Source organism: Anguilla anguilla, chromosome 3 (genome assembly GCF_013347855.1).
Source record: "Anguilla anguilla isolate fAngAng1 chromosome 3, fAngAng1.pri, whole genome shotgun sequence".
In the NCBI taxonomy this organism is placed as follows: domain Eukaryota; kingdom Metazoa; phylum Chordata; class Actinopteri; order Anguilliformes; family Anguillidae; genus Anguilla; species Anguilla anguilla.
In genome coordinates, this window is record NC_049203.1 from 62,659,387 (window position 1) to 62,672,947 (window position 13,561).

Consider the following 13,561-nt stretch of genomic DNA (forward strand, 5'->3'; position numbering starts at 1 on the left):
GAATAGTTATTTAACTAGTTATTAGACAATCTAAATAAGCGATTAATTGGTGTCATTTGTGGATTTAACCTTGAAGTTTGAGTTGAAAGCTGATTTTCCACCATTTCCAAACAGTGGTGATTTCTTATTATCCTCTGATGTTTTATAACACAAGTAGAGCCACAGACACCAGCAGCAATTCCGTACGGCTGAGATAACAGCCATGCAGCTGTCAGGACATGGGACAATCTCACGACCTTTTTATGGGGAACAAGATAACCCTCATCAACAGCCCTTGGACTGGATTAGTCAGAACCCAGGATGTGTTATGGGGTAAACACATGGCCAGGACAAGGTCTTGCTCACATTTTGTGACCAGCCCCCACAGACACCCCCGGGTCAGCGGGACCCTTGCTAAAATTAATACCTACATTCTAGACTGAAAGAAGATATTATACAGCATGTGCGTGTAAATAATTGGGGATGATATGATAAAAGTGGTGGAGGACCAGCAGTAGTATCAACTGAAATGCAGGAGATACATGCTACCGAGACATGCACACTGATCTGTTATGAAACGGTTTAGAGATGGTATATGAATGGAGGGGAAAGTAAAGCACATACATTACATGGTAGAATGAGTGTTTGGAAAAGTGTCAAGAGAAAGAAAATAGGTAAAATCATAAGATCATAAGCTGCCTTGAAAAATATTACTATAACTAGATAAGGAGGGAGTATACTACATAGTTTCTCTCTACCTGGAGGAGAGGGTGGGGGGCTCTCTTGGTGGTGGGGTGGGGTGTTATAGTGTTGTTCTTGACCTTATTTGGACAAATTAAAGGTATTGTGGAATGTGGAAGGCTTGTTCCGGATGAGGGAGGAACATTCTGGGAGAAACAGTTCTCCTAGTACCATGGACCTCTCCTACAAGCATTTTGGACTTCGGCATACACCAGTATTCTCTTTGTGTTCCTTTTCTTAATCTGTTAGATTGTATGTCTTTTCTCTTCGTGTACAATAGCACTCTTTGGTTACTCACAAGGCATACTGATAGTTTCATTAGCCGGATGTGCAGCTGCTCTAGGATAGCTGTTAGAGTCAATGTCCAGATGGATCCTAGCATTCTAAAACATATGCCATGGTTATAGACTTTCGTATACGTGATCAAGTGAAAGGCAAACTGGCAAAACTAACAATATAATCCATACTTTTACAAAAAGATAGCCCAATAAAATCATTATCAGAACATAAAATGAGAATAAAATGAAGCTGTCCAGCACTAACCTGCCTAAATAGTAACTGTCCAACCAAAATATGTCCTCATTACTACAGTGAATTTAACCTCAAAAGGAATGACAAAGCACAGTTTGCCCTAGTGACAAAATGCCAAGTGCTCACTAAAGGCAATTTCAAGATGAACAAGGTGACGGAAATTAAGCAAACTCAGGAGAAAATGAATCGAATGTTACTGCCATTCCAACTGTTCCTTCAAATAAAGTAACTGTTGAAAAGGTGTACATCTTACTGCAGGGGTTTTCGAGTGGTTTTATGGGTGAGCAATTTTCTTTCGCCTTGCGATGGTAATTTGCCAAATGACTGAGAAGTTAAATTATTTGCTTCAGTGGTAATTACGTATAATTAAGGCACCATAAAAGTGTAATACAGACGGTTTCCTAATCCCTCCTGTGAAAGAACAGAAGCCTACATACCCTGCAGTGGCTTCCGAGCCCGTCTTTTGTATTTTCTGTAACCCTCTCCTGATTACATTTCTCCTTCACCCTCAGTGTTTTGGAGATGGATTACATAACTGTCCTAGACACTCAAACAAGTTTGAAAGGTCTGAGCGCCCAATCCATCTTTCTCTCACAAACACACACCTATGACTCCTCAGCATATTGGGGTCATGTTTGGCACGGCGCCAGAACACTTCAAAGAGAAAATAGCAAGTCAGGATGGAAAGCAAGACTTCTTCTCACGGGTATCCATTTATATTTTAGCAGACCCAGCATAACCGGTATAAATACTGGCAACGGAGGGCACTTGCAGAGACAGTTCACCTAAATACATACCCACAATCCTGCTGGGAAAAACTGCACTATGCCCTCCTGAGTTTATTTTTTTTTAATTCAGGAAGATGTGATCAAAAATTCTGGGCGGTGCAAGTTTCCCCCTTGCCTGACCCCCCAAGAGCTAGTGGAAATTTGGATTTTGAGCAATTAGTGCCTTGGTCGTCTCCTAGAATAGCATTAAGCTGGACGGTTGCCATTCAAACACTTGTCTCAGAAGACGATCCAAAGGAGCAGCGTTAATGACATAACTGCTCAGCAGGAGCTGAAGCCCAGACAACCCCTTCTCTCTAATCTCTAATCCCTGCTATTAATAACGGCTTCCCCGCAACAACAGTCCTGGCAGCCCGATGGTTACGAGGGTGCGTTTCATCCTCATTTCCCCCTGACAGGTACCCATAATCCCCCTCTTCAACCTCGACCTGAGAGGTGCTCATTCTACAGCGGTCTTTGACGGATGTAGTTGTATATTAACCAGCACAGAGTCATTCCGTTGACAAATATCTCCTGTTTGCCCAAGGTGTGGATGAGCGGCGTTCAGAGCTGGGAGCGCTGAGGGGAGGCCTCACCTTTGGCAGTTGGTGTCGGAGGCCTCGTGGCAGGAGAGCCCCCACACGTCCTCCATGCTGAGGTTGGATGCTCGGTGGGCCCTGAGGGCCAGGGGGCTGAGCCAGTGCAGGGTCATGAAGGAGAAGAGGCCCGCATTGTCCACGGGGTGCTGGTGCCTGAGAGAGAGAGAGAGAGAGAGAGAGGAGCAAACGCGTTCAGCCTTCACACACCTGGGTGTTATGTGACCAGGGGAGAGAACAAACTGGCCCCAGGGAGAGAGACAGAGTGGGGGGGGGGGGGCTGGGGGGGCTGGGGACTGAGCGCTCCTTCATTTTCAGCGAGGCCCCCGCGGGGAGATGAATCGGACCCTGCTGTTTGAACAGCGCTTTCGCAGCCACCTCACAGAAATCTTGGGGAACAGCGAAAAGTTCCGCGGCGATTCATCGCCATGGCGCCGCTCAAACAAGCCCCCTGTCAGCCCCTCCTGCTCTGCTCTGTCCCTCACACAGACCCTGCAAAGAGCTGCAGGCTCCAGCACGCCCCCCCCCCCCCTCCTCCCTTTCCCACGGTGACAGCTCTTACTTGTGGGTGATCCTGAAGGGCTTGAGCAGTTGCAGGCTTTTCCGATACCGGCCCTTCCTCTTCACCGCCCTCATCATCTCCGCCTCAACCTCCTCTTCCTCGGGGTCGGGCGGGGTCTCGGGCGAGGACAGGGGCAGGCCCTCCACCCGGCCGACGGACTCCAGGACATCGGGATGCATGGCCGTACCCTCTGGCAAAGTAAAAACAAACCTTAGAAAGAGGGCTCAGAAAGAAGACCCCCTTCTCTGCGGCGCCCGAAGTGCCCAAGCTCTCCAAAACAGACCCCGTCTCAGGTTGCAGAGTCACTGCGGGGCCACTGCGCTTTCGGAAGGAGCCTCTCTGGAAGGCAGCGCCCAGAGCACGCAAATAAAAAAAAAAAAGCTCCTCTCTATTTAAAGATGCCTGCCGGCCGACCCGGAGGGGTACGCGAACACCCAGGTGGGCGACACATGAGCCGGGCTGCGCGTCCGGAGCCGGTGTCACTGATCCCACGGTGTCCCAGCGCCGATAAGGTCAGCGCCGTTTGGCACAAGCTACACAGATATATCTGCCCGGGAATGCATCCAAACGCCCCGGCGAAGGGCCCAGTCCCGTCGGCCGAGAGGGGGGAAAGGGACACAGTTTATTTTATTATTGATACACGCCGCGGATTGGCGTGGAACCCTTTTCACTTTGTATGGGAGCTGAAGCGTTTCTCTTTTCGTTATCGCGTGAAGGATGCTACAAAGGCTAAATGACCTTTCACGAGAGCACGTCACCAACAGGAGCTACAAAGTCACAGAAAAGCAACGATTACTGCTGTGGCTTTCTGTGTTTCAAATGCAAGACAACGTAGGCTAAGCACAGGAACAAATAAATAAAAAAATAAATCACAAAACAGAAAGTTGCTGTCCCATCATGCTTTAACTTTTTAACTTTAATGGTGAATAAAAGTTTTTCCACTCAGGAACCACACCAGGTGCAAGAGGACAGGGAGTTTCACAAAATCCAACAATGTCACATAGACTCTAATGTATCATTCTGGTGCATCCAAACAGGAACATCTTTTTTGATTCAGAGCTTTGATTTCAATTCATTCAGAAATTTATTATGCTGCCATCTTTAACATTTCAGGCAATATCACATCCAGTCCAACCGTGGTCCATGTTTAACTAATCGGGCCAAAGGCTGAGCTACATTGTGTGTGATTGTTTATAGCCAAATAATTATTAATAGCATCACAGCAAAGAGTATTATAATTGTAAACATCGCTGAATTAAAACCAAGCTAAATTTTACATTCTTGAGTGACAAGAGTTGCAGATTATTTAAATATGAATAATTTAAATATGCAGTTTAATTTCACAACTGTGATTGCTCGAGCAGGGAGAAAAACTTTTTTGTTTGCATTGTTTGTATGCTTTGTTTTTGCCTTAAGCAAATTGAGTATAAGTTCAATATTCCAAGAAAAACGACTCAGTTACGAAATGTACAAATTTAATAATAATAATAATAATAATAATAATAATAATAATACCTACTCGTAGAACGTTGCTTTGATCTGCTGCCTCAGGTCTTCTTCCGGCGTCTATCAAGTTGTTCTCAGTTGTACGAAATTTAAATTCTGCGCTGGACACTGACTGCACCCCTTTTCAAACGTCACATAGACCTTAAGTTTGTTTATCATGGCATGTCATCCTGTGCGCTGTCCAGGGACTTATTATTTTAAAACGCGCATTGTTAAGTCCAAGTATACAAAAAACATGCAGTTACATAAACCCTGAGGAATTACTTGAATTGCTCACGACTTCACCGAGTAGCGTTATATGGGCTACCTGTTTTTCAGCTCAGCTGGTCCTCATCTCACGGAATTCCCGACGTCAGCCTGACGTCATCATCAGACAACCAACCATAGAGTTGCTTGTACAGTCGCCCGAGCAACGGAACCGGTCAGGTCGACAAAGCACGTGTTAATCTTAGAGAGGCTGGATGACTGTTCCAGTGACACAGCTATATTTGGCAAAACCCGTACAGATAAAAAATAAGCAAATCCAAGTACAGTTCCACTTGCTGTTTGTTGGAACCGCTTAACTTTGAGTTCAAGTTTGTTATATTCTAAACTGCGGACCAGTTTCCATAATACGGTGCTTTATAAATCAGAGTGAATTTGCCTTAAACCGCATGTCCATGAAGAGAAAACCCACGTGTTAATACCTGATTGATGTTCTTGATTAAATAGAACGTCTACGCACTTTGTCATCAGTCATTTAAAAACGTCTGGGGAGTTCTGCATCAAAAAAGTGATCCTCTGTGAGAAGACATAGGCTACTTATCAATTAAATTAATCTGAGAACGCAATGACATCGCACCCTTACAACGTTTCAAAATTGTGCTACAGTGACCTCTACTGTTTAACTGGTCTCTTCTGCACCAATGGGATCTCAGTTGAATGTAGATGCCTTATGTTCTTTTGAGAGTGAAGGAATGTGTTTTTGCTGTATAATAGCTCAGATGACCATTGTAAAGAATATGAACATTTAAAGTAAAGTCACAGCAAGTAAGCTGAGTTAGTCAGCAACCATGAAGCAGTCATTGAAGGGGGACGTGCTCTTGCCTAATATATGACAAAGAAAATTCTGTTTGCACTTGTTGTGAAGTCTAATTCCCAATGAAGTGACCAAGCAACACATTTATTCAGTATTAATAATTCCTTCAGAGAACTCAGATCACGTCAGTCTATCGGTGGTGAAGAAGGGTCCAAGCCATGTATTTCTCTGCTCTATGTACTGTGAAAATGAGAATGTTCTTAACTGAACATTCAAATGCTGATGTGACAATCGCTACTGGTAATTGAAAGCTGTGGATTTCTAGAACACTGATCTTCTTTTTTTTTTCTTCAAACATGCTTTTCAAAGGGTTAAACGCTCTCACTTTATGAGCAAGGAAATGTGATAATTGCAGGTGATCAATGATCTGGACCCAGACTGCGCTCATCAATTTCCCCGCAGTTACACGATCTGTGCAACTGATACGACCTGGTTGGAGCCAAGCAGAGCAGCAGCATCCTCCAGGGAATCAGAAATGCAGGAGGAGGCATGCTCAGGCTGTACTAAAAAAACTAGGCAAAGAATTCAGATGACCTGACGCAGGTACAGCCCGCCAGTAAAAATGGGTGCATGCACCTACAGTATATAACACCCCTGGACTTTGCACTGACAGAACTGGAGACCGCTACTGCTCCTTAATAGGCCGTATAATTTGTCGCTATCACTCCATGTCCCTAGGCCAGACAGAGCTAGCAGGGCCCAATCTCCATTGTCTGGGATACCTGAAAATGTTCACAGACGGCATAAACCATCATTTTAATTACTGACAGACCCACATGAATAACTCACGACATGCAATTTTAACAGCACGGCTATTTGCCATTCTGGGATCTTATTTATGAACCCAGAAAATAAACAGGGTAAACCTTGGCCTAAACAGGGAGGAGTAGAGCTTACAGCTAGAATATCAAGCTAAGGGCCTTCTCATGCACTTGGAGCTTTTTGGCCCGTCACTGTTGATTTTGTCCTTGCTATTCCTCGTTTTTTTTAATTTTATCAAGCTTAACTTCTGGAAATCAAAACCCATTAGGAGGGAGGCCATGCCATTGCAGACTCAATGAGTCTGGCATTTCTCTAAACTTCAGGGCTGCTGATTCGCGGAGAAGAGAGGTTTACAAAGAGCAGGAGGACGCAGTAAATCTAAAGGAGGCCAACGACTCGGATTTCTCTCTTTAATCGCACGTACATTCACACCTAAAATCTCTTGCGTATCCATGACTCCTTACAAGAAAAAAAAAGAAGAAAAAAAAAAAGACAAGACTCTTTGGAAAAAAGGTTTTATTTCTAAAAATACAATTTTCAACAATACAGATAATCACCGCCTGTACAAAGTATCTTCTTTTTCTCCCTCAGGAAAGGTGAGAGGATTGGCAGAAACATAAGGTGAGACTGCAGCTCATTAAAATGTAGCTAAGCGGCCACCCATCCCCGGAAAATCTGGACTGATGGAATTTCAGAGCAATCGCACCTGGAGAACAGATTTCACTAAGTGATCAAAAAAAAAAAAATGGTTAAGCAGAAATAACAGTACTACACCTATGAAATGACAATGGACAATGAACGAATTCAAAGGAAAATGCAATTTTTTCCCCTTTTAAACCTCCTTTTCACTCTGCCACTGCGTTGTTACAGGGTCTGTTTTATAAGCAAAGTAACTGATTTACAAAAAGCAATCAGGGGATTGACAGGTGGCGGTTGGCGGCGCCGAGCTCATTAAAGTGAAATCCGTCGTTAGCCGTAACAAACAAGGCAATCAAAGCCATTTAATTTAATGTGAAAGTTGCAGGTCTGCCTACAGTTCTTATTAGCAGTCAGCGCATTACACCTGTTTAACAACGGACAGCGTTCCTCTAATCCACCGATACCTCTGAATGGATGAAGCAACAACATGACCATAGAAGAAAATCCAACAGTTTCCCCGAAGAAACAATTATTCACAGCCTCTCCATCCCACTCAATTATGACAAAAAAACAAAACACACACACACACACACACACACACACAAATGCTTAAACAGCTTCTTAAAAAAATAAAACAACATTAGACATACTGAATTTGAAATCATGGAGACATTCCAGCTGGCTGTTCTATAGCTTTAATCTTGAGATTAAATATAGATTTGCACATTCAGCACATAAGTTAATGAAGTAACTGCTGCACTTTAAGTACAGGTCAAGGTCATATTACACCTGTCAAAATAAAGCACTTCTTGATTTAGTGAGCAGGAAACTGTATGTGTATGTGCTAAAGTCGGGGGGTGATTAAGGTATGACATTCTTGACCACCAGGGGGAGATATTGAATCACTAAGCCGATCTCCCACATACAGATTTAAGGCTTAGCTTCAATCTTAATTCTGTCTTTTATGACAAACCGCTATGACAGCAGCAGCTGCTACAGAAACCTTTCTCTGTCTCTCCCGATTGTTCCTCAAACAGATGGCGCCCGTTAGCCATTTTATCCCTCTGGATGGAGGGACAGGGCGATTTTGGTTTTTGTCAAAGGCTTGTTCAGTTCCCCTGAGCAAGTGGCGTTCAGGGTTTGAAACACACGCAGGCTAACACCACTCTGAGCGCTAACTCGCTAACTCGTCGGTAGGAAGCGGCAGTTAAATTTAACCTGCCTGTTAATTGCTACTGGATGGATTTTCACATTGCGTTACACCATGCAGGAAACGATCAGAGTTTCCACTAAGCGCCAATTTATTAGAACTACCTCAAGCGCTAGGATGTCACCCGTAAGTCACATTCTTATCGCCACAGATCCAATTACTGGTGGGAACGTGACATGTGTTAATTGGAAATGATTTTATATTTGCAGACTGCAGGGATTTCAAGTGTTGACATCTGTGCCCGTTTCTGCACAGGAAGCCATGTCCCAGAGAAAACAAGGGCAAGGTACTCAAGGGCTGTCCCACCGCTCTACAAAGCACTCGCGCATCACTTCCTGTAAAGTATCGAGACAAATTTCACCTCACAATGCAAATCCCTGCACGAGTCCACCTCCACAGACAAAAGGACGCTTGACATCAGTAATCCTCGCCGGCACAGAACACAAACAGGTCTCCAAGGGAGCAGCTAGATCAAATTAGTTATTCATTTCATCTTCGCACGTCTGGGCTTCCGACGAAAGCCCTTCCGAGGAAAGCTAAATTCAGAACGCGTCCTGTTTCCGTAGCTCCGGTGGCACGGTGACATCCCGCGGTGGAGGCGGGAACGTGTTGCGAACGCCGATCCTTGAGCCGACATAGACGGCATTGTGAACCCGCCATGTCGACGCAAGGCGTCAGAGCAGCCTTGGAGAGCGGCGTTTCGCCTGACTAGCAGAACAGAGCCGGAAACTGCTCCCCAGGCCCCCGCCCCGGAGAAAGCACCATGTACAGGCTTAACGTACAGATGTGTCCCCAGAGCGTCACTGCGCCCAAGTGCATGTTGAGCGCGCTCATTCCGCTCCACTAAAAATAGCAAAAGAAAGAAAACGGGGGGAAAAAAACCGGACGTGTCCGTCCGCTCACGAACCCCTCCCGCACATACGCCTTGCCCCGTGCCTTTTGTGTGAAAATGTCACGACGCGGTTTCTGGAACGCGTCCAGATAACAGGAAAGAAGCGCTGGTGGATGGATATATGGAGAGCTCTCCAAGCGGGTGGAGAAAATGGAGTAGGTCCAGCCGTGTGAGAGGAGAGAAGGTCCGGCTGTGTGAGAGGAGAGAAGGTCCAGCTGTGTGAGAGGAGAGAAGGTCCGGCTGTGTGAGAGGAGAGAAGGTCCAGCTGTGTGAGAGGAGAGAAGGTCCGGCTGTGTGAGAGGAGAGAAGGTCCGGCTGTGTGAGAGGAGAGAAGGCCCTGCGGTTTGCTGTGGATACTCAAGAGGAATCCACTGGGCACAGACTAACATCACACCCAACCCCACTGGTAACAAACGACACATAAACAGCAAGCTTCTCTGCCACATCCCCAATATGACCGTACAGCTGCGACACCAGCGAATTGATGAGAAACGGAGGACTGGGAAGAACATTAGGTGAGGAACGCAGAAGCGCTCTGCAGTCCTCAGACTGCGGTGGTACTTCTGATTCCTCATTCCCCAACCTCCCACCATCCCCGACACACACACACACACACACACTCCACAGTCCATATTCTCCTCAGCGAAGAGTGTTGATCACGCTTCCATGAAACGCGAAACTCGCGTTCCTGCTGCTCTATTTTTCCCCGCTCCGGACTCCTGACATAAAACATTTACTCCGAAAAGAATGTGTACACCCAGGCCTGTGCTTCAGATGGAGGGTGGTGGAGGGGCTGGGAGGGGGGCAAGCGGGGGGGGCGGGGGGGTCAGCGAGAGGGTACACTCATCACATTATTATTAATTCAAATCGGAAAGGGCGAGGCAGAGGCGAGCATCTGAACTCCGCTCTCGTAGCCTGAGGACATGGAGGGGGGCCCGACAGAGCGAATCATGTGTAATGAGCGTTAGCTTTCCCGCAGCTACAGAAACCCTGCAGACTGCACAGCAGAGGCGCGCGCGGAATGCTCGGCTGCGCAGCTGCGAGAGTCTTCGTCCCCCGGCTGCGGGCGCTCGGGGGCGCGGGGGCGCGGGGGCGCGGGGCCGCGGAGCTGCCGGCTTCAGGTACCACTCGAAACCCGGATTTTAAAAAAAACAAAAAAAAACAAACCAGCGGCCAATGGGCCGGCGGACAGAGGTACAGACAGGCAGGGCGCTCACGACGAGCGGAATGCGTCGCGGGAACGCGCCGAGAACACCGCCAAACAGCGCCGTTCCCGCGGCAGCGCCGGCTTCGGAGCGCCACGCCAGGACACGTGACTCTCACACCCCCGTCCCTCCGGGAGAAACACACACAGACGGCCTTTTCCGTGTTTGAAAATGACTAAGTGATATTAATGGGGAAAAAAACATAATGGAAAAGCACGGACAGAAAAGGCCTTCAGAGATGACTAAACGCACATTTTTTCCCTGGGAGAGGCGAGGTGGCGGGAGGCCTCCTGGGTACGGACGTGATCCACCGCTCGTCTTCTTTTCCCCTCTCTCCCTCGCCGGTGAAGGCTAGCGGAGTCGCCGTGGCGCTGGCGTGCAGTATTGGGTAATGGTCCTGGCCCCTCCTGGTGCTGTGTCTCTGGGCGGGTGAGGCCGGAGGGGGGGAGGGGGCGGGGCCCAAGACCAAGGGGTGGGGCCTGGGGGCGGGGCCGAAGCCGGGGGGGTACTGGGCACTGTGCTTGGAGGAGCGATGCTGGAGCTCCTCTGGCTGGCTCAGGGCCTCCCTCTCCTGTGCAGGCAGCTCAGGGGAAAGAAGCGATTTATCGCAGCGCTGGTGCCAGAGCAACCTTTCCCATCATTCCATTTTATCACTCCCCTCAACAGCCTTTCCACAACTTTAAAACAAAACAAGACCTTCCTTCTCTCTTATCATCACTTGGCTTTTCTTTACAAAGTAAAGTCTTTTTTTTATTATTTATACATGGATTGTATGTATACATATATAAACAAAAGCAAAAAAAAAAACCTTTTACGGGACAGTTGACATCCTGTACAGATAGTGAAGAAATATATTCATATGTTATTTATATACTTATTTACATAAGGAAAAGAAACGAGTGTGGGAGAAAGAAAGGTCGGTTGGCAGAACGAAGCCTCGAGCAGACCCTGATTTTCTGAGCTGGCCCAGGTGGTCCGGCTCAGGCTGCAGCCGGACGGACAGACGGACGGACAGCCAGTGTGTCTCTGGGTAACGGTCCCGCCCCTGTCCGTGCGCCCCCCGCGCCGTCCCGTAGCACCGACACATTCGGGCTCAGGGTATGGGCGGAGCAGCCCTGCCTGTTGTCCCTCCCCCTCTCTCCCCCCCCTCCTCCCCCTCCCCTCCAGGTTCCTGGCCCCTCCGTCGCGGCCGCCCTTAGGTGGTCTTGATGCCGTCGAAGCCGCAGAACTTCCACCTCTTCTCCAGGCTGGCGCCCACGCCCGTCAGCTCCTGCCGGAAGGTGCAGGGCAGCCGGCCCAGGAGCGCCTCCACCTCGGACGTGCTGATCTGTGAGGAAGAGCGCAGAGCGGACGCCCGTCAGACGACACCGCCGCAGCCTGGAGGCCCACGCGCGTATCCATGGCGACACGAGGCCGCCGTCTGACGCGCGTCTCCGCGGAACACCCGCACGTCGCCGGGGACCCATCATGATGAGCTAAAACACTAAAGCGTTTAATTTTTCCCCATTAGCAGACCGCATTATGATTTGTGCGTAAGCGCTAATTCTAATCGCTGTGCTACAGCGGAGGCCAAGCCAATTAAATACGTCGGTCTCAACACCTGTTCTGACAGCTTCTAAGACTTCACTGCCTGCATGTACTGTGAAGGCGTGTACTGTGAAGACTGCATGCCACGGTGTGATCTGTGTGTATTTAAATGTCTGCTGTATGAATTTTAACACCCCTGGAACACTGCAGATGTGAAGAACAAAGCCGCGTTCACACGGAATTTTACAGCTGGGGGCGCCTTTTTGATGATTATTTTCGATAATTCATTAATGATAATCACGCTTTCGATTATTTTTGAGTTTGAGGCGTTTTCAACGCTGCTTTTGCGCACTAGGCGCCTGGTGTCTATCCGCCCAGGGCATCTCGCTGTTATTATGTGTGCATGGGACTGAAAATGATCCTATTTTGAAGTGCTCTGAGAAAAAAAGCCGCCTACCTCAATGTCATTCATTTCTCTGCTATGCAATCGCAAGAAAATAGAGGCAGGCCTTAATTTTTCTGTCAGGTAAACAAAGTGGACGGAGGAGAAATTGGTTCTTGCCGTTTCTTGTAAGATTTCACAAAAGTTGTTTTGTTTTTCAACTCGTTTTGTCGCTCACTCTCCAAAAAAGGCCAAAGTAAGTACTCTCTGCTTATCCATTGTTAAAAAAAACAAAAACAAACAACAAACCAAACTTTCTGGTGAAATTAGTTTTCTAAGGACGTTACCGACGTCACCAGCATCAGCCAAGTGACTGACAGGAGCCGAGTGCGGTTGCCTAGCAACAGAAAAAAAAGACACCTTCTGCGTCAGGGAGCGGGTCTTGAGTTTCCAAGCCGATAAAACACCTCCGGTGTGATCGCAGCCCAAAGATCCACAGTCCAAGTTCAGCTCGAGAGCAGCGCTGTTAGCCCATGCAAGGCAACACTATGACTGGGGAACAGCAGCGAGAGGAAGACGTGAACTTGAAGAACGTCAGCTCTAGGAGTGCAGGAACAAACAAGGCCTCGGGGCTTCCCGTCACACCCCAAAAGTTTCCCATTTTTATATTTTTAACCGTGTTCATCTGCGCGCAAAAGTGAGTCACTGCACCGTGCGCCACAGAGAGGTTTTAATTAGCAGGAGGAGGGGGCCGCCTGCCCCTCCAGTGCGCTCTCTGACTAGCCCCGCCCCCCTCCCCATCCTTCTCCTCTGATCACTGACACTCAGGGGCGGGGGGCGGGACAGGGATGAGCCCCGGGGGTGGTCCCTTAGTTGACTCCGCCCCCTCCGGGAAAGGTTGGACTAATAATGCGGTTGGGTGGAATCTGAAATGGAGCGGTGCAGCTTGCTGCTGTGTAAGGAGGGCTGAGGTGAATGGAAGCAGGGCTGTCCCCGGGGACCCCTGTTGAATATACAGCAGCGCAGGCGATGAGCAGAGGCAGTTAAAAGTGCTTACGCAGGGCACAGGGCTGATTACGGGGAGCCCCAGGAGGATGCTGGGAGACCTTTTCTCTCTGCACCGCGAACGTGAGACAGAGAGAACTGCCGGGAAGGACACCTGCATACACCTCCTCAACTGCTCC

The 13,561-nt window shown here is 48.0% G+C and overlaps 2 protein-coding genes across 6 annotated transcripts in view; both read right to left on the reverse strand.

The window, feature by feature from the left end:
- wu:fb13g09 (multidrug resistance-associated protein 5) overlaps positions 1-5,013 on the reverse strand; it is a 31,549-nt gene extending 26,536 nt beyond the window's left edge. Inside the window, exons 1-3 of one of the 2 annotated variants that reach the window (XM_035411150.1) lie at positions 4,696-5,013; positions 3,177-3,366; positions 2,615-2,770 (exon numbers count right to left, since the gene is read on the reverse strand). In XM_035411150.1, the coding sequence (XP_035267041.1) occupies positions 2,615-2,770; positions 3,177-3,355 (335 nt within the window). In that variant the 5' untranslated portion in view covers positions 3,356-3,366; positions 4,696-5,013. Of the gene's footprint in view, positions 1-2,614; positions 2,771-3,176; positions 3,367-4,691 lie in introns of both variants that reach the window. The other variant, XM_035411151.1, reaches the window with a different exon arrangement.
- Positions 5,014-10,517: 5,504 nt separating this feature from the next.
- enox2 (ecto-NOX disulfide-thiol exchanger 2) overlaps positions 10,518-13,561 on the reverse strand; it is a 231,175-nt gene continuing 228,131 nt past the window's right edge. For 3 of the 4 annotated variants that reach the window (XM_035407472.1, XM_035407474.1, XM_035407471.1), the window contains exon 15: positions 10,519-11,795. In XM_035407472.1, the coding sequence (XP_035263363.1) occupies positions 11,664-11,795 (132 nt within the window). In that variant the 3' untranslated portion in view covers positions 10,519-11,663. Of the gene's footprint in view, positions 11,796-13,561 lie in introns of all 4 variants that reach the window. The other variant, XM_035407473.1, reaches the window with a different exon arrangement.